Genomic DNA, 18,672 nt, shown 5'->3' with positions numbered 1-18,672 from the left:
TTCTTTTTGCCCTCAATAATTGTGATTCTTCTTTTGCTTTTTTAGAATTTGAGCAAATAAGTCAATACTGATAAAATTCTGTGAGATGACTATGTGGTTTATTAAAATTTAAGAAACAAAGAGGTGATTGAAGAGCCAACATGGGTTTACTAAGGAAGTTGTGCTAAATAAAAACAGATGGGAAGTGGATACGAAAATATTTGTGGTCTATACAGTAACATTTAAATGTTCCTTATTAATTTATATGGCTGTTTTCTTCATATTTCTGAACTAGAGGAATGCCATAGACATATTTATATCTTTATTTAATTAAAATATTTTATAGTTTTGAATGTTACCATTTTAGGTAATATGGAGCAATGTAGTCATAATATCTATTGTATCTTTAATGTTTATTTATTTATTTTTGAGATGGAGAGAGACAGAGCATGAGTGGGGGAGGGGCTGAGAGAGAGGGAGACACAGACTCCAAAGCAGGCTCCAGTCTCTGAGCTGTCAACACAGAGCCCTACACGGGGCTCGAACTCACAGACCGTGAGATCATGACCCAAGCCGAAGTCAGATGCTTAACCGACTGAGCCACCTAGGCGCCCCAATACCTATTGTATCTTTAATAAATGGTATGATTTAATGGTTTAAGTGGCATATATAATGCCTATTGTTAACATTAATAAATGATTACACATACATCACTGTAGACCATTGTAAATTTAGGGTGATCTCTAGAATATCATTCCTGGATCCTTTCCTTGGTATTGCCATGGTTAGTATTTTAATAAATCAGACCCTGTAGACAACATAGCACAGTTCAAAATCATGTGCTCTGGGGATAGCTCATATTTGTTTTAATTATTTGATATTGGCATATTTCTTAACTATTATATGTGTCACTTTTCCCATCCATAAAAGAAGGCTAGCAGTTAAGTACTATCTCAGAGGGTTGCTCTGAGGATTAGGCAGATAATGTGCTTAAGTGATTAACATCAGTGTCTGGCACTTAATCAACCTTTGATAAATGTTAGCAGTAATTTTGATGATGATAACAATCATATGGGGAGGGAGGTATGCCTATGAATTGTATGGCACAAAGCTGTGGGTGGCAGCTTGAGTCAGACTGATGACTAATAGGCTAGAATGATATTCTGAAACCAGTAACTAAGATTTAATGGTTTAAGTTTCATTTTAAGATTTAAAATTTAATGGAATCAAATATGAAATCTTGCTTATAGGTTCATGAACTTTCATGGCTTAAGTAAAAGAGAAAATATTTGACTTTGGCCAAAATTAATTTGAATAGAACCTGGGCGGTTTTGTTGACTACACAGTCACAGGAACAAATGAGGACTTCCAGCAGCCCCACACCAGGGTCATCCTAGCTGTTCTTCAGAGAGGTGTTACGGCTGTAGTTCCTCAAACTGCATTTCCCTAGAGCTCTGTACTGGTCAGGTTTCAGGGATTTAGAGGATTATTTCCACTTCTAATTCTCATGTTTTCAAATCACTCATGGCTCCATAACAAAAATAAATGAGAAGTTCTGAAGAATATATCAGTTGAGGAATTAGAAGTATTTATCCTGGAAAAGATTAGGTTTAGAGGAGACATTTAAGCCATTTTAATATTTGAAAGGCTGACTTGAGAAATGATCAGATTCTGTTATGTTATGGAAGGCAAAACTAGTAAGTAATTTTTGAATAAGGATTCTTAGAGAGAAGGGTGGGGGTAGAATGATATAAGGCAACCGAAATGTTATGGAAGTTAGACTGAAGTAAGAGAAGACAGTTTCAGGTGGCACAGGATTATAGGCGTGTTTTATAAAAATCTTTTTTGTTGAGATGTTAATTACATGCAGTAACACGCACAGATCTGAAGCATAGAGCAGGATGACTTTTCACTTTTATATACACCTGTGTTATCACCACCCAGGATCATAGAACTTTGCATCATCTCAGAAGGTTGCCTCATGCCCTCTTCTGGGCAATAACTGCTCTCCAATCCAGAAGTAACACTTTTTTTTTTTCTCATCTCTGTCACCATATACTAGTTTTGCAAACTTTCACACAACCACTTTGGAGCACTGTTTACTAGTTTAAATATGTATCTATTTTCTGACTCAGCTTCATTTCTAATTACGTATCTAAGAGAAATGAGTTTTACATTTTTTTTTCAGAAAACCTTTCACAAGAATGGTAACAACAGCTTTATTCATAATAGCCCAAACCTGAGGAACAATCTAAATAGCCGTTAGCAAGAGAATAAACATATTGTAGTATATCCACATAGTGAAATACTACTCAGCAATAGAAAAGAATAAAGTACTAATACATGCTCCAACATGGATGAATCTCAGAAACATGATGCTGAGTGAAAGAAGCCAGACATGAGAAAGAACATACTCTATGATTCCAATTATATGAAAATTGTAGGTTTTAATGAAAGACTTTCATGACAATTTGATTTTGAAAACCTGTGACAGTTGGAGAAAGTTCCTTCCCTTTCCGAAAAGGACCTGCATGAAACAAAAAATGGCCAAGAAGTGAAAGGAAAATTAAACTAAAGCCCAGACTTCAGCTTTGCTTAAGTGAAAACATTTACTTAGCATTCCTTGTTTCTGGAATTATGTGCTATCTCATTATTTTGTTTCTTTTTATGTCCTTCTTGGATTCTAATTGTTTGTTTGGATTTGTTTTTGTATTCTTCCTGAAGTTTCTTTTTATTTTCCCCTTCTTCTTTTATAACAGCAAATATCTGTGTCATTATCTAAGATTATTCATTCTCTTACTCATACTTTATGTTACATGGCATCTACTTTCTTTTTTAACCCATTCTTATTAGAGCACTCTAACATCCATCTCTAATATGGTCCACTTGATCTCTAGGCAAGTTTCACAGCTGTTATTATGATGACTTCTCTGAACATATTCCTTTTTAAGAACATTAACTTTTGTAGCTAACATTCTTTCCTCCTTCAATTCTTTTTTTAAGAAAGGTTTTAATCCCAGTATAGTTAATATGCTATATTATATTAGTTTCAAGTATACAATATAGTGATTCAACAATTTTACACATTACTCAGTGCTCATCATGGTAAGTGTAATATTAATCCCTTTCACCTTTTTCACCCATCCCCCACCCCCCTTGTAACCATCAGTTTGTTCTCTATAGTTAAGACTTTGTTTTTGGTTTATCTCTTTTTCATTTGTTCATTTGTTTTTTAAATTCCACATATGAGTGAGATCATATGGTATTTGTCTTTCTCTGACTTATTTCACTTAGCATTATATTCTCTAGGTCCATCCATTTTTTGCAAATGGCAAGATTTTATTCTTTTTTATGGCTGAGTAATGTTCCATTGCATGTATATACCACATCTTCCTTATCTATTCATCTATCAGTGGACACATGAGTTGCTTCCATAATTTGGCTATTACAATAAAGCTGCAATAAACATAGAAGTGCTTTCATCTTTTCAAATTAGTGCTTTTGTATTATTTGGATAAGTGCCCAGTACTGGAATTACTGGATCATATGGTAATTCTGTTTTTAATTTTTTAAGGAAACCTCATACTGTTTTCCAGAGTGCCTATACAGTTTGCATCCCCACCAACAGTGCAGAAGGGTTCTTTGTTCACCACATTCCTGTCAACACTTGTTTCTTAGTTTTTGGTTTTAGCCATTCCAACAGGTGTGATTTGCATTTCCCTGATGATTGGGGTGTTGAACATTGTTTCATGTGTCTGTTGGCCATCTGGATGTCTTCTTTGGAGAAATATGTGTTCGTGTCTTCTGCCCATTTTTGGTTGGATTATTTGTGTGTGTGCTTGTTGAGTTGTATAAGTTCTATACATATATTGGGGTTTATCTGATATGTCATTTGCAAATATTATCTTCCCTCAGGAAGTTGTCTTTTAGTTTTTTTCTTGTTTCCTTTTCTGTACAGAGCTTTTTATTTTGATATAGTCCCAATAGTTTATTTTTGCTTTTGTTTCTCTTGCCTGAGGAGGCATATCTAGAAAAATACTGCTGTGGCCAATATCTGAGAAATTAATGCCTATGCTCTCTATTAGGATTTCTATGATTTCAGGTACCATATTTAAGTGCTTAATCCATTTTGAGTTTATGTTTATGTATACTGTTAGTAATTGCTCCAGTTTTATTCTTTTGCATGTAGCTTCCAGTTTTCCCAACACCATTGTGAAGAGACTATGTGGATTCTAATTCTTAGAAGGACTTTTTGTAATAACAGTAGGTATGTGGCACTTATAAAAGACAGGCACTGCATAGTTCAGAGTGTGTTCATACAAAATTGGACTTAGAATGATTTTTAAGTTCCTTCCTCAAAATAAATTTCTGAATGAATTACAAGCAATATTGGAACTCAGCTTTTTTTGTTGTTGTTATTTCCTGCTCAGAACTTCTGATACTACTTGTTTTCATCACTACTGTTAGCCACTCTGTTTCCCTTATCATTTTATCCATTTCCCTAGTGGTAAAAGCATAAAATCATGGCAGACATGCAAAATTACAGAGGCAGAGAATAGATTAGTGGTCGCCGGGGGACAGGTATGGGTGGAAAGGTTACAAATAAAGGGGTAACACAAGAGAGTTCCTTTGGAACAGTTGTGTACTTTGGTGGTGATGGTAGTTAGATGAATCTGGCCATGGAATAAAATTGCATAGAACTATGCACACGCATAAATGCATGTACAAAAAAAAGGTGAAAACTGAACAAGGTCTGCAATTTCCTTAATAGTCCCGTACCAATGTCAGTTTCTTGGTTTTGATATTATACTACAGTTATATAAGATATCATCATTGGGGGAGGCTGAGAGAAGCATTCACATCTATTTTCACATCTTTCTGTGAGCCTATAATTATTTCAAACTTTCTATGAGTCTGTAAGTTTCAAACTTATAACAGGCAACAGCAACCAAGTTTCAGCATAATTTTTAAAGAAAGAGGTAGTGCTCATGAGTGAGCAGCCCATAGTAATGAGCTTTCTCCTAAGGTACTGTATATGGTGTTTCTTAAAAGTGAGCCAAAACATGCAGTTCTGGCCTCTGATTTAGATGTTAGGCAGTTATTAGATTAAAATGTGGTTAATCAGTGCACATTGCAAAAGGATCACACTTTCGTGAAGTATGTAAGTATATGCAGTAGGTCTCTGATTGACTTCACTTCATTTAAGTTCTACCTTTGTCTCTCTATGCTGTCTCTGTCTGGTTCCACCAACATATTTGCTTATGAACTTGCTTCCAATAGTTTGTAGTACAGAATTCTTTTATATAGCATCATTGTTATCTTTTAAAAATTCACTTATTTATGTGTACATCATGGGAAGCTTTGGAAATAAAGATAAATAGAAAAACATTCCCTATAATCCCACCACTCAAAAAGAAATACTATTGATATTTTGTGTATATAATTCCAGTTTTATTATCCCTGCGCATATAAATGCTTTTTAAAAACGTATGACATCATAATTTTATAAACTTATTTTACTTATTGGTGTATGTACAACAATGCACCATTTTCTCAGATCATTAAATACTTTTCCACCACATTATCTAATGACTACGTAGAATTGTACCCTGTGGATGTACAGCACCTTAACTAATCTTCTGTGATTGAACATTTAGGTTGTTTCCAGTTTTCCACCATTGGAAACTGTTGTCATCAGCATCTTTAAGGCTCATTTTTAATGCACATGACTTTTTCTCTTAGGAAAAAGTGTCTGAAGTGGAATTGCTGGGGTAGGCAAAATGTAAAGCTTTTGCTTTTTATTGTCAAACATAAACATCATTTTAAAAATATGTTGTAGGGGCGCCTGGGTGGCTTAGTCAGTTAAGCGTCCGACTTTCGCTTAGGTCAAGATCTCGCGGTTCGTGGGTTTGAGCCCCGCGTCGGGCTCTGTGCTGACTGCCAGCTCAGAGCCTGGAGCCTGTTTCAGTCTGTGACTCCCTCTCTCTCTGACCCTCCCCTGCTCACGCTGTCTCTCTCTCTCTCTCTCTCTCTCTCTCCTAGAAATAAATAAAAAACATAAAAAAAATACTAAATTGAGGTTTAGTATTATAAAAATATGTTGTAAAAGAAAACCTTATTTGAATAACAGGATGCTTTACCTACAGGGAAATTTAGGATCAATTTCTTTAGAATGATTTCTCACTTAGAGACAACTGCCATTACTAAATAGATAAGTTGTTTTGACAGCATTAGAAGAAAAACTTTGAAACTACCTAAATAAACAAGTTATGCAAGAATTTCTTGCTTTTTTTATTTTTGTGAAGAAATAAGAATAGAAATAATTTACTCAAGTAAAAAGAAAACAAATGGAATCAACATGCCACCAGTGAGGAAGGAATGGAGTATTTACATTTCCCCCCTCTTCCCATTTGATATTGATTAAAGGATATTTTTGGTTATTTTTAAAGCATTATGACTCTGCACATATACCACCAACTTTACATATAGTGAAGGAGTATGGCTAAAAAAATTTTATGGGAAAATTGCACTATAGCAGTTGTAATGTTGCAGAATTCTGTTGCATCTTTCTAGTTGAAAATGTCCTGTTCATGAGCATGAGGAGGTCTGGTTCTAGATTAAAGATTTACATTGATTGGGCATCTGTATTTCACTGGTATACCTCAATTGTTATGTTTTTCTGCATTTCCAACTGGGTGAATATGTCACTTTGCTTGTTTAGGTAACCATCAAAACAATCTAATCTTTCTCATTGGGAAGCTAAATCCTTAACAACAGGTTTTCTTTAGTTTATCAAGTGAGGTTTCATCTTGTGCTGTGACCTCCAGATAATTATGACCACTGTGTTGAGCTTCACCTCCTTTCCTGGACTTTTCATCAGTCCCTACTTCATGGAAAGACGCTAGGTTAGCACAGAAGGAACACAGATCACACCAGGAAGGATGGAAACAAGATAAGGATACTTTTTATATAAAAAGTCTGAACTTTGAAAAAAAATCTGAACTTTTAAGTAGAATGTGTATTATCTGCAGTTTTATTACCTTCCAATTAGGGTCAATGAATGAACCCTAATAAACAAGATATTTGATTCTTGGATTGATTTCCTTCACTGGGAAGCAGTTAAATGTTTAGATGCTGGAAAAGCAACAAGACAAATCCATAGGTGTTTGGCTTTCTTTTCTTCTTTTTCTTAGTCCTAAGCACATCATTTACACTATGTATATGGTGGTGAAATTTTGTTTGAATATAATTTATGAGATCAGGGTTACAAAGACCTCTTTCCCTTTCAGTTCTTTGTTGGGATTTTTATGAATATTTATTTATTTTTTTATCAATGGCATTGAAATTTCCCTCAGTAAGAAATTCCTCATGCTGAAATTGGTGGTAAATACTATTGGATTAAGGACTGTTATTCTTTTATGAACTTATTTTCTTCTGTGGCTCTCTATTATGGGACTGGTTATGGGACTTTCCCCTCCATTCTTACTATAATGTAATTATTTTTTCCAACTTTTTATTTTAATTCCAGTTAACATATAGTGTTATATTGGTTATATACAATATAGCTCTTCAACACTTTGTACATCACGCAGCGCTCATCACAAGTGCACTCCTTAATACCCATCACCTATTTAACCCATTCCCCCCACCTTCCCCTCTAGTAACCGTCAGTTGGTTCTCTATAGTTAAGAGTCTGTATCTCAGTTTGTCTCTCTCTCTCTCTCTTTCCTTTGCTCCTTTTGGATTTTGTCCACTGTAATGTAATGCTTTTGAAGTTGAAAACAGCCCAGTGAAGAAGCTGGCAGGGCATTCCAGGTGATAAGAGTTTCTCTAACCTAGAGTGGTTTTTGCAGCACTGGGAATGGTGTATTTTTCCCTGGCCTGAATTAAGATGATATTTCTCTGTCATAGTATAAATATGGTTCAGTGTTTAAGAAATACTATTCAGGTAAGAAAGAGAGTTATAATTTAAACACAATTTTTTTCCCTGAAAGGGACTACCCTTTTTTAATTTATCTATTCTCTTTCATATCTTTTACTTTTATTTCCCTTTAAACTCATCATCTGAATCTATTACCTGCTCCCTCTTCTCCATGTGGAATTTCCTACACAAACTGAGAGGAACTGTTTCTTGGAGAAACAAATGAGGCTTCATATGAAAGGGGATTTCCTTTGGGTTTGAGAGAACAAAAATTGTATAGATTTCCAAAGATTTCACATATATATCCTTATATATAAAGATTTCTCATATATGTTATAATAAATGTATTGCTTTTTTTTTAAACAAAAAACTGAATATGAGCTTCTTGAAATTTAATGCAAAGCAAATCTGGTTTAAATGTGACCACTAAAAAATAATTTATTTAGGGTTTTTTTTTTAAGTTTATTTCTTTATTTACTTTTAGAGGTGGCGGGGAGAGAGAGAGGGAAGGAGAGGGAGAGAGAATCCCAAGCAGGCTCCAAGCTCTCAGCACGGAGCCTGACTCAGGGCTTGATCTCACAACTGTGAGATCATGACCTGTGCCAAAATCAAGAACCAGAGGCTTAACCAACTGAGCCACTCAGGTGCCCCTGTTTAGGTGTGTTTTTAAAAAAAGATCCAGGTAATATTTTTTCTTCACATTAGTATTTCATACACCTGTTGAGAATTTTTTACAAGTGCCACAGAGGTCCTGTTTGCCTGTAATATTTAAATGCATATATTTATAGCTATTCTCTGCTTAATTAAATTCACTATATGAAAATCCATATCTTAAATAGAAGATTGCTAAAGAATCAGTCTGGTAGATTTTAAACATATTATTCACAAAAATATGAATTACCCACAATTTTACATACCACCCTTATACGTAAGAAATAGCTGTGTACTGTATGCATTAAAATATTCTTAATTTGTGCTTTATTAGGCTTACATGATTAAAATGCTAGTGGATTAAAAATATTGTTCTTTATTCCTGCAAACTTATAAGAGTTTCTACTTTCTTTTTCTCTAACAGATATAAGCTTACCAAAGTCGGCAACAATATGCTATACAGCTGCCTTGCTCAAAGCAAGAGCTGTCTCTGACAAGTAAGTGAATAATAACTTGTGTGGTACTAAATGCCTGACCCTACTTAAGGAGATGTGTTGCCTCTGAGGGCTTTCTCTGGAAGTTTCTCTTAGTCTATGAGATCCCCGCTTATGAGCATGCGTTTTCTAAAATCTGCTGATCTTTTCTTTCACTACTAGAAGGAGAGAATATATATCCCCAGGTATTGCAAGGGTGTATGGGCCCCTAAAGAAGGATTTATGTGAAATTCTATACCTCTGAGGTGACTTTTTTTTTTTTTTTTTTTTTGTCAGACAGTAGATACCAAAAGGCCTGCTTGGGGCTTACACAAAATGCCTTCCTTTTACTCATTTTTTGCGTATTCCTCTTCCGTCAAGAGTCCAAGACTGGGTAGTAGTCATTACAGACATGTAAGATGGCAGAGGGGATGATCATCTCCCATTCTTTGACTCATCAGATCCAAACTAACTCCCCACCCAGGGTCCGTTTGCTTTGAGTTGCCATCTCGGTTTTATTCAGGCAGGTGACTTTGGCATAGAGAATTTCCATAAACATCCAAGATGACTGGCAGGTGAAAGAGAACAGTGGCTTAACTGTTTCTGAGTTCATAAACGCTTCCATTTCCCCGATACAATCCCTCCGAAGCACCGAAAAGCAGATAACAGGAAACGAAAACAGCCTCTGCTATGTCAGACAGGTTTGCTGTTAAGTGTGTGTGCACTTCAAGACCGAAGTAATTTTCTTTCATTCTTTTTTATCCTGTAGATCGCCAGTACCTACTGCAACATCTTTTCTCCCTACACAGCGACTCCAGCTTGGGAGGGCAGGGCCAGGGTTGTCACAGCTTCCCCTGTGGTGTCTGCCTGCCAAGCACAGCTCTGGAGTTAGCCCTGGGTGTGAGGTGAGAAAGAGATTGCATGGTCTGGTTTTTTTCATTCACTCGGGCAGGTGTCTGGCCCGCAGTTCGGGCAGCACACCCCCTGCCGGAACGGCCCCAAGCAGGCTTGCCTGCGGAGGAGGCTGCATCGCAGCACTGACATTGGGTTGGGAGCCTCCTTTAAAATTCTCCCTAGTTCTGTTTTTAAACAAGTGCGCTCTTCTGTAACCTGGTTTTCTCTTTTTCCCACACTGTCTGCCCTCGTCAGTCCTACCCCCTCCCCTGACCTGAGCAGGTACCTCATAGAAGATTTAGATTAGCTATTTAGACAGAGAGACTTGACAGCTGAATTTCATTCCTGCCGAGCTTAGACGCAAGCACGCTTTCTGCTTCTGCTGGGGTTTTTGTTGGCCTCGGTCTGAGAGGTCACTCAGAGGTTCCATGTAGTGGAGGTTTGGAGAGCTCATGCCATTGGCTCGCTGTGGTTCTGTGGGCCCTTGACGTGTAGATACCTTTCCGGGTTGATGCCCAAGCAGCGGTCCCAACTGGATGGTGTTTGTCTTTCTGCTTTTCAGATTCTCTCCCGAGGCTGCATCTCGGCGGGGGCTGAGCACAGCAGAGATGAATGCAGTAGAGGCCATTCACAGAGCTGTGGAATTCAACCCACACGTGCCAAAAGTGAGTCTGTGGAATCCCACAGAAACTCGTTGTGATAGCAGAAAAAGTGTTCAGTGACCACAGTGTCATGTCTCGAATACACCCCATATAAAAAAGTGAATTGCAGCCAGTGAATGTTGAGGCCCTATTAGTCTATGGCTGTCGGCTTCATTTTTAAGCAAAAGCTACATTCGAGAGGCTTTGGGCCGATTTTCAGGTTTCATATAATTAAGGTATATTGATAGACCTAGCTTAGGCGGGGCAGGCCAGGAAGTCTGAAACTGGCAAAATATGGAGATCCTAAGAGTAATGATGCATTTGATAGGAATTTCACACCAGTTAAGTTATAGTCTTAACTTAGACCTAACTCAGGAAATGAACCTTGTGGTGAATAGAAATGGTGAAAAAAATACTGATTAATGTGATGCTCTCTGTCTCTACAAATAAATGATAATCAGTATTGGCAAGAAAATAATAGGGAGAACCTTCAAGTATGAAGAAGTGTTTTTCTTTTGACTTGTGAGTGCTGTTTTAGTAGGTATATATAGTAGGAGATGTTTGTCTTAATTGTTAACTGCATGATTGAACAGTTTATAAATACCCAGGATTTCCTATATATTTTTTTTCTAAATTTGATTTTAAAGGAGTCATCATGATAGAGGATATTTCTATAATCTTTTGTTTGGGGGATGGCTTTGTATTTATTATTTACCTCTATTTGAGTACCTGGTATGTGATAGGCACATTGCTGAGGGCTATTTTCAGTTTCTCGATATTATAAAGTGCATTCTGACCTGTGGGAAACTTTATATAATTTCCAACAGGCACTACAAGGCATAGTTTTCTTGGAAAAATGCCTAATGAAGGCTTTCACTGGTAAAAAATGACAAAGGAAAGCTTTTCCTTTTTTTTCTTGAAGTACTGTGCAAAAGATGGTGTGTATGTCTGTGTATGTGTGTATGTGACGACTTATGGAACCTACTTTATTTTGTTGGTATTCAGAGTGACCGGGATAAGTGACCTAACCTCATTTCTGAGCTTTTACTCAGGTCATGCTCATTTTCTCACAAAACAGGAAATGGAAGAATGGCGCACAGTGCCACAGTTGGTGAAGGATATATTTACACACTCTAGTTCCAGTGGATAATGATCAACATAGTATTTGTAGACTTGGGCATTGTATATAGGGTGGTATAAAATATCTCTTTCTATTGAATATCTTTTCAGCTAAGTTAAAAGTATTCATTCAAATTTGATGAAAGGTTAAAGCTAATCATGAAAATATTGTCCTGAACTACAGCCAACTTAGGTCATCAATTAATATTTATTGAATGCTGTTCTTTAACTATAGAGTCATACGGTGAGCATGAATAGGATCTTTTAGAAGTTGTATTGAGCAATAGAGTCCTAGCTTCTGAGACTAAAACTTGGGTTTAAGTTCTGGTTCTGTCATTTATTAACCTTGGGGGGAGCTTAGGGCTTAGCATCTCTGAACTCAAAGTTTTTCCTCATTTTTCAAATGAAGATAAAAATATAAGCCTTACCTGTCTTTTGTGATAAAGACCAAGTGAGATAATATATTCAAAGATCTTTGAAAATACTTCAACACTGTATTTTCACAAAGTCTTAAAACTATTGATATTTGACTTTTTGGAAGCCCCTCAAGTCTGGGGTCTGGGTCTTAATGCTTCCAGTTGTACCAGCCAGAGCTTTGTGATCCCAGCACTTGAGGTAGATAGAAAACTGGTACAATACTTGTTGGTTAGATATTTTTGTTGAAGCTGTAGTGTAATTCTGTGATAAAGGTCTTACATGGTTTATTGAACCTCTAGAAGAATATTAAAAGCCCTAAGAAATAGTTTAAGGCTACCTTGGAAAAATTTAACTGAGTCAGCTAGCACTCTGCCTGCAAAATAGAATTATTTTAAGTGGGAACATTTGAAATACTTGAATTAACTTTACTTTTTAATTATTAACTGGAGAAAAGATAAGGTACGTAGGTAAACCGATTCTCTACCACTTTGCTTTGTTGGTGATTGTCCTGGGTGGGGGGGGGGGAGTTTTTTTCCAGAGCCTCTTTGTCTATTGACATTTTCATGAGGAAAAGGACCTGTGAGTCAATGTTCAAAATTACGTTCAGAGTTAACCACACACTTTTGATACATGTGTACTATATGCAGGCTAATACCTGCATCTTTTATACATGATCTACTGTTTTATTGGACTGCTTGCTAATACTTCCGGTAAACATGTGCACGCACGTGCACACACACACACACACACACACACACACACTGGTGCCTTTTCAGGCAGAAAATAGCCTTAATTCAAATGAGACATCAATGAAAGATATAAACTCTTAAAACTCTTAGACTCCTGGTATAAGAAGAGGCCTTAGAAATCATCTAGGACACCTTCCCATTCTCAGCTTGAATGTCTCCTCATAATGATATTATGATGATTATTTTTAATATTGGTTTGTATTGAATGTTTACTGTGTGCTGAGCACAGTGCTAAGTGAACGTCTCATTTATTTTTCATAACAACACCGTGAGGTGCATTATGTTATTATCCCTGCTCTACAGATGAGAGTGCTGCAGGTTTGGAGAGGTTAGGTAGCCTGCTCAGGTTATACAGCTAGTACGTGACAGAGCCTGAACTAATTCTGGGTTCTCTAACCCTTAAACATCACCCTCCCCTGCCCCTCACTCTCCCACCAAGTTGCAGACCAGCCTAGACTTGAAGCCTTCAAATGATGGCAGGCACATCACTTTCCAAAACACTTGGGGACAATTCACATTTTGTTAAGATATTATTTTACCTTAAACACTTCCATGGTTTCTTTTTCTCTATGAAAGGAAGTCATCAGTGGCTTGCCACAGAAATTTTCAACAACTGCATGCTGTTTTACCCAATTACAGTCTGTTGGAGGGAGAAAACATACCAAATGTAGTAGCTGAGAACTGCCTTTCATGAACATCCAACTTAGGTCTATCTGGCTTTCTAGTAAGCAGAGGTGCATCATTGATATTTCAGTATCCAATGAAAAATGTCAGTTATTTACTTCAGGAGGGTTACTCTTCAGAACACTCTTCACCTGCAAACATGCAGAGTAGGGAGCGTCTCTCCTAAACACACCTCAGGACCCAAAAGTAAATAAAAATAGTAAAAAGCCACGAGTCTCTTTTTGAAGGGGAGCCTCTTAAGTGGCCAAGTATTTCTGAAGCTTTGGATTGCAGCAAATTACAAGGAGGAAGCAGCCTATACAAACTGAATTGCATTACTCCTCTCCCTAGGAACTGCAGCCGTGTCCCCAACACTACAGAGGAAGTTATAAACTCCTTGAATGGTTCTTCAGGACCCTTCATAATCTGACCCAGCTTGTTTTTCATTTCTTCCAGCTCCTTCTAACAATCTGTTCATTGTTCCAGAAACATTCTCCTCCCCTTCCCCCTTTGTTTCCTCTAAGGAAATCCTACTCACCCTTCACCCCCACCATTAAAAGTCACCACCAGGAAGCCTGTACCTCCCTCATGCCAGAATCAATCTCTCCCCTCTGTGATCTCTCACTGCAGTGCATTGACTATGAAATTACTGTTTACCCCCTTTTGAGGATGACCAGTGTGTTAGGATCTTCATGATGCTGCTGATTTTTTAAGAACTGGGTACACGGTTCAAAAAGATGAAGAGATCCCTACACTGTTAGAGGGTATCTCCCATTTAATGGTATTAAAATAAGAGCTTTGAATGGACAGGGAATATTCTTCATTTTTGAAAGAAAATTTCACTCATGATGCTGGACAAATGAAAGGCCATGCACGTCTTGGTTCTTCTATATATACCTTCATCTATATATTGTTATAGCTTACTGGATTTTTAGTTTTAGCTTTTTCTTTTGCTTTCTCTGCAGATATGCTTCCCCACCCACCTTGCTCTATTTTGTTTCCTTTGCTGCACAGAACTTTTTATTTTGATATAGTCCCACTTGTTTATTTTGCTTTTGTTGCCTATGCTTTTGGGATCATATCCAAGAAATCACTAACCATGTCAAGATTTACCTGGGAGGGTGGTGCTTTTCTGCCAGTGATTCATCACTCCACACAGATCTGAGTTTTTACTAATGCTACATACCCTTAGTTTGCTATAGCTACATTGCAAGTATTTCCCTGCAAAGAGACAGCTTTTTGGTTTGGAGGATGTTTCATTAGCTCCTTCAGGGTGCTAAAGATAAATTTTCATTTTCTGACAACTTTCTGAAACAAGAGTAAGGTATTAGATTTTTTTTCACCTCTGTAGTGGCATTATAAAAATAAATTTTTTATTATATTTTTTAAAAATAGAAGGAAATTATCCATAGTCCTATCACCTAGTCATATTTAAGACTATTTCCTTCTAGCCTTATTTCCCCATGCATTTTAATACTTTGGGATCATGATCACATAGCATATACATGTTTACAGAAATTAACATGAGGCTCTAAATTTGTACTTTATGGTTGGGAATTGTGGGCATATTTATTCTTTTTGGAGGAGAATCATCAGATTTTCATGGTTCTTTGACCTTTAAAAGGCTATCTTCTAACTTACCACTAGAGTCCAAGTCTTTTAGCCGTATACTGTCAAACACTTTAAAATTTTCTTAGTAACTATTTTCTGAATGGTTTGTTTCCTTATTTTATGTCAAAAAACACATATCATGAAATCTACCTTCTTAACGAATGTTTAAGTATACAGTATAGTATTGTTAACTGTATGCACATTGTTGTAAAACAGATCTGTAGAATAACTGAAACCCCATGCCCACTGGACCAGCACCGCTCCATTCCTCCCTCCTCCCAGCCCCGGGTAATCGCCATTGTATTATCTGCTTCTATGAGTGTGACCACTTTAGATACCTCATCTAGGTGGAATCATGCAGTGTTTGTCCCATGACTGGCTTATCTCACCTAGTATAATGTCCTCTAGGCTATTCCACGGCACAGCACAGAACAGGATTCCCATCTTCTTTAAGGCTGAATAGTATTCCATTGTGTGTATATTACGTTTTCTTTATCCATCCATGAGTTGATGGCAATTTAGGTTTTTTCCACTTTTTGGCTACTATGAATAATGATGCAATGAAGATTGGAGTGTAAATATCTCTTCAAGATCCTGTTTTCAATTCATTTGGATGAATACCCAGATTTGAATCACTGGATCATATGGTAGTTCTATTTTTAATTTTTTGAGGAATCTCCATACTGTTTTCCATAGTGGCTGCACCATTTTACATTCCTGCTGACATAGTGCACAGGAATTCTAATTTCTTCACTTTCTCACTAACACTTGTTACACTATTTTTTTTTTTGACAATGGCTTCATATATCCTAACTTGTATGAAGTGATATCTCATTGTGGTTTTGATTTACACTTCCCTGATAATTTGTGATTTTTTAAAAAAATTTAATGTTTTTTTTTATTTCTGAGAGAGAGAGAGAGAGAGCATGAGCAGGAGAGGGGCAGATAGAGAGGGAGACACAGAATCTGAAGCAGGCTCCAGGCTCTGAGCTGTCATCACAGACCCCAATGCAGGGCTCAAACTCATGAACCATGAGTTCATGACCTGAGCCAAAGTCAAATGCTTAACCAACAGCCACCCAGGCGCCCCAGATAATTTGTGATTTTGAGCATCTTTTCATGTACCTGTTGGCCATCTGTATGCCTTCTTTGGAGAAATGGCTATTCAAGTGTTTTGCCCATTTTTTAATCAAGTTATTTGGTTTGGTTTGTTTTTTTTCGTTTGTTTTTGTTTTTGTTTTTTTGCTATCGAATTGTAGGAGTTTCTTGTGTATTTGGGATATTAACCCCTTATCAAATGTGTAGTTTGCAAATATTTTCTCCCATTTCACAGGTTGCTTTTTCACTCAGTTGATGGTTTCCTTTGCTGCACAGAGGCTCTTTACTTTGATATAGTCTTATTTGTCTATTTTTACTTCTGTCACCTATGCTTTTGGTGTCATAGCCAACAAAGCTTCTGCCTATGCTTACCACTAGGGGTTTTATACTTTTAGGTCTTATATTTAAACCTTTAATGCATTTTAGGTTGATTTTTGTGTATGGTATAAGATAAAGGTCCAATTACATTCTTGTGCATGTGGAATCCAGTTTTCCCAGCATTATTTGTTGAAAAGAATGATTTAATTCTTGTGTCCTCTATTGCAGACATCAGGTGCTCAACTCCAATAGCAAACCTTTGGGGCATAAAGATATTTGGGTCTTTATATTATTTCCTTAGGATAGATATACAAAATGAGAATTACAGCATAACATATAGAAGCACATCGGGGCTCTTAATATTTATTGCCAAATTGCTTACCTAAAAAGACTGTGGTAGTTTATACCACCCCCCACCCCCATTAGCAGGTAACACTTTCTTTACCATTTTGTCACACTCTTACCAGCACTGAGCAGTTTGCTGAAGACTGAGAAAAGAAAACAAAGAAGAAAAATAAACATTTATGATTAGGTTCAAATATAGAATTCTGTTCTTTTAGTTTGCATTTCTTTGCCACCACTAGTAAGATGAAACATTGTTAGCCATGGACTTTTATTCTTTTCTGAATTGTCAGGCCCATCATGCAGACTTCCTGTTATTACCAGGAGAATACATTAATGTAATGATAGAGCGAAGGGTAGCAACAGAAAGGTAGGCAGACCTGTGAAGTGTCATTGAAACGGTCCAAAAGCATTTGAAACAGGGACTCTCACTACTTCTTGTCCCTGGTCCAAAGGGAACCGTGGGAAGGGGGAGTTGATTAGCTCCCTGCCTGTTTCCTTTTTGATAAAATGGAGATAAAAATAAAGGCTTCATAGGTCTGATGAAAAGTAAATGGAATTACATTGTGTAATTCATCCAATACGTGGTAGGCGCTTGATGTGTGTTGGGCTTTCATCATCTTTTTCCTGGTACTTTTAGCTCTATTTCTGCTTTGGTTGGCTGGGCTACAATAGATGCTGCCTAGAAAAATGCATTAACAAGTACTTCTTGAAACATCTAGTGAGAAGGACAACTAGAGACTGTAACAGTGGCACTGCAGTGCCCCTGACCTTGAGTACCCACAGGGTCCCTTTAGGCCTACAGATTTGAGAGGAGGCTCTAGTATGTTCTGGCTACAGCTAATGCCTTCTGGAATTCCCAGTTTGTAAATGTTGGTAAGTCCCTTGCTTGTGGCTGATTAAGAGTTACCCATTTCCAACCTCTGTCTCCTTTTTTTCTGGAATAGCCATCCCTGCTCTTTGCCACCAAAACAACAATGCCAAGTAACTAATAATGATTTTTTTTAAAGCAATAAACTTTTCCTTCTAATACAATCTTATGCGAAGCCTTAATCAACAAAGCAAGTAAAAGTAGAACTGCTGTGATTGAAACTGGGATGAGAAATAGGTAGCCCAACAATCCCAAGGCACCTCTGTGTATACAGTTTAGAAAATAACAGAAGCCTGTGACCCATCACTACCACCACAAGGAAACCCCAAGCATATGCAGTCTGACCCATTGAACTAGAGGGCCCACACACATTCTGAGGAGCAGCAGGGGGCTGAGGGAGCCCCAGCAGCTTGAGATTCTTGGGTGCTGTGGGTGGAGTTGTTGAAGGAGAAAAATCCAGAAAAATCATCAGCACCAATGAAGGGAAAGCTTTTATCTTCATCTTGCCTATAATACTAGCACTGGTATCCCATGGGTTCCTCCTACTGGCCCCACCCAGGGCGGCTGGGTGTGCACTGGGCAGGCCCTGAGTGTGCTGGAGAAAGGGGCTTGCCACGCTCCTGAAGCTCATTTTCCCAGCAGGACAGTCCAGGCTTGACAGAATATTGATGTGAGCATCCAGGCTAATAGATGCGTAGTTTTAAATTTTAAGTCTCAGAGTGTGGGAAGTCATGATAAAGCAGAGAGGAAAGAATGAAAAATGTTATGACAGAAATGCATTCCCAGAAAAAATTTACATTTTTTAAGAAAATTCATCTAATGTTAATCTAGAAATCCTTATTTCGTGGGGATTTTAAGAGGCTTGTGGGGAAAAACATCCTGGTAATTGTATATGCTAATGGAGTATCCACAGGACCTTGTTAGA

At 37.3% G+C, this 18,672-nt stretch overlaps 1 protein-coding gene across 4 annotated transcripts in view; it reads left to right on the top strand.

Annotated features, from left to right (window-relative positions):
- Positions 1-18,672, top strand: part of ST7 (suppression of tumorigenicity 7) — a 109,857-nt gene that overhangs the window by 68,385 nt on the left and 22,800 nt on the right. For 3 of the 4 annotated variants that reach the window (XM_039222880.1, XM_039222879.1, XM_039222881.1), the window contains 2 exons: positions 8,976-9,048; positions 10,481-10,583. In XM_039222880.1, the coding sequence (XP_039078811.1) occupies positions 8,976-9,048; positions 10,481-10,583 (176 nt within the window). Of the gene's footprint in view, positions 1-8,975; positions 9,049-9,793; positions 9,930-10,480; positions 10,584-18,672 lie in introns of all 4 variants that reach the window. The other variant, XM_039222882.1, reaches the window with a different exon arrangement.

This window comes from Hyaena hyaena, unplaced genomic scaffold (assembly GCF_003009895.1).
Source record: "Hyaena hyaena isolate Hyena2069 unplaced genomic scaffold, ASM300989v1 scaffold_1206, whole genome shotgun sequence".
In the NCBI taxonomy this organism is placed as follows: Eukaryota; Metazoa; Chordata; class Mammalia; order Carnivora; family Hyaenidae; genus Hyaena; species Hyaena hyaena.
The sequence above is the reverse complement of the archived record's forward strand: the minus strand, read 5'-3'. Positions and strand labels throughout refer to the sequence as shown.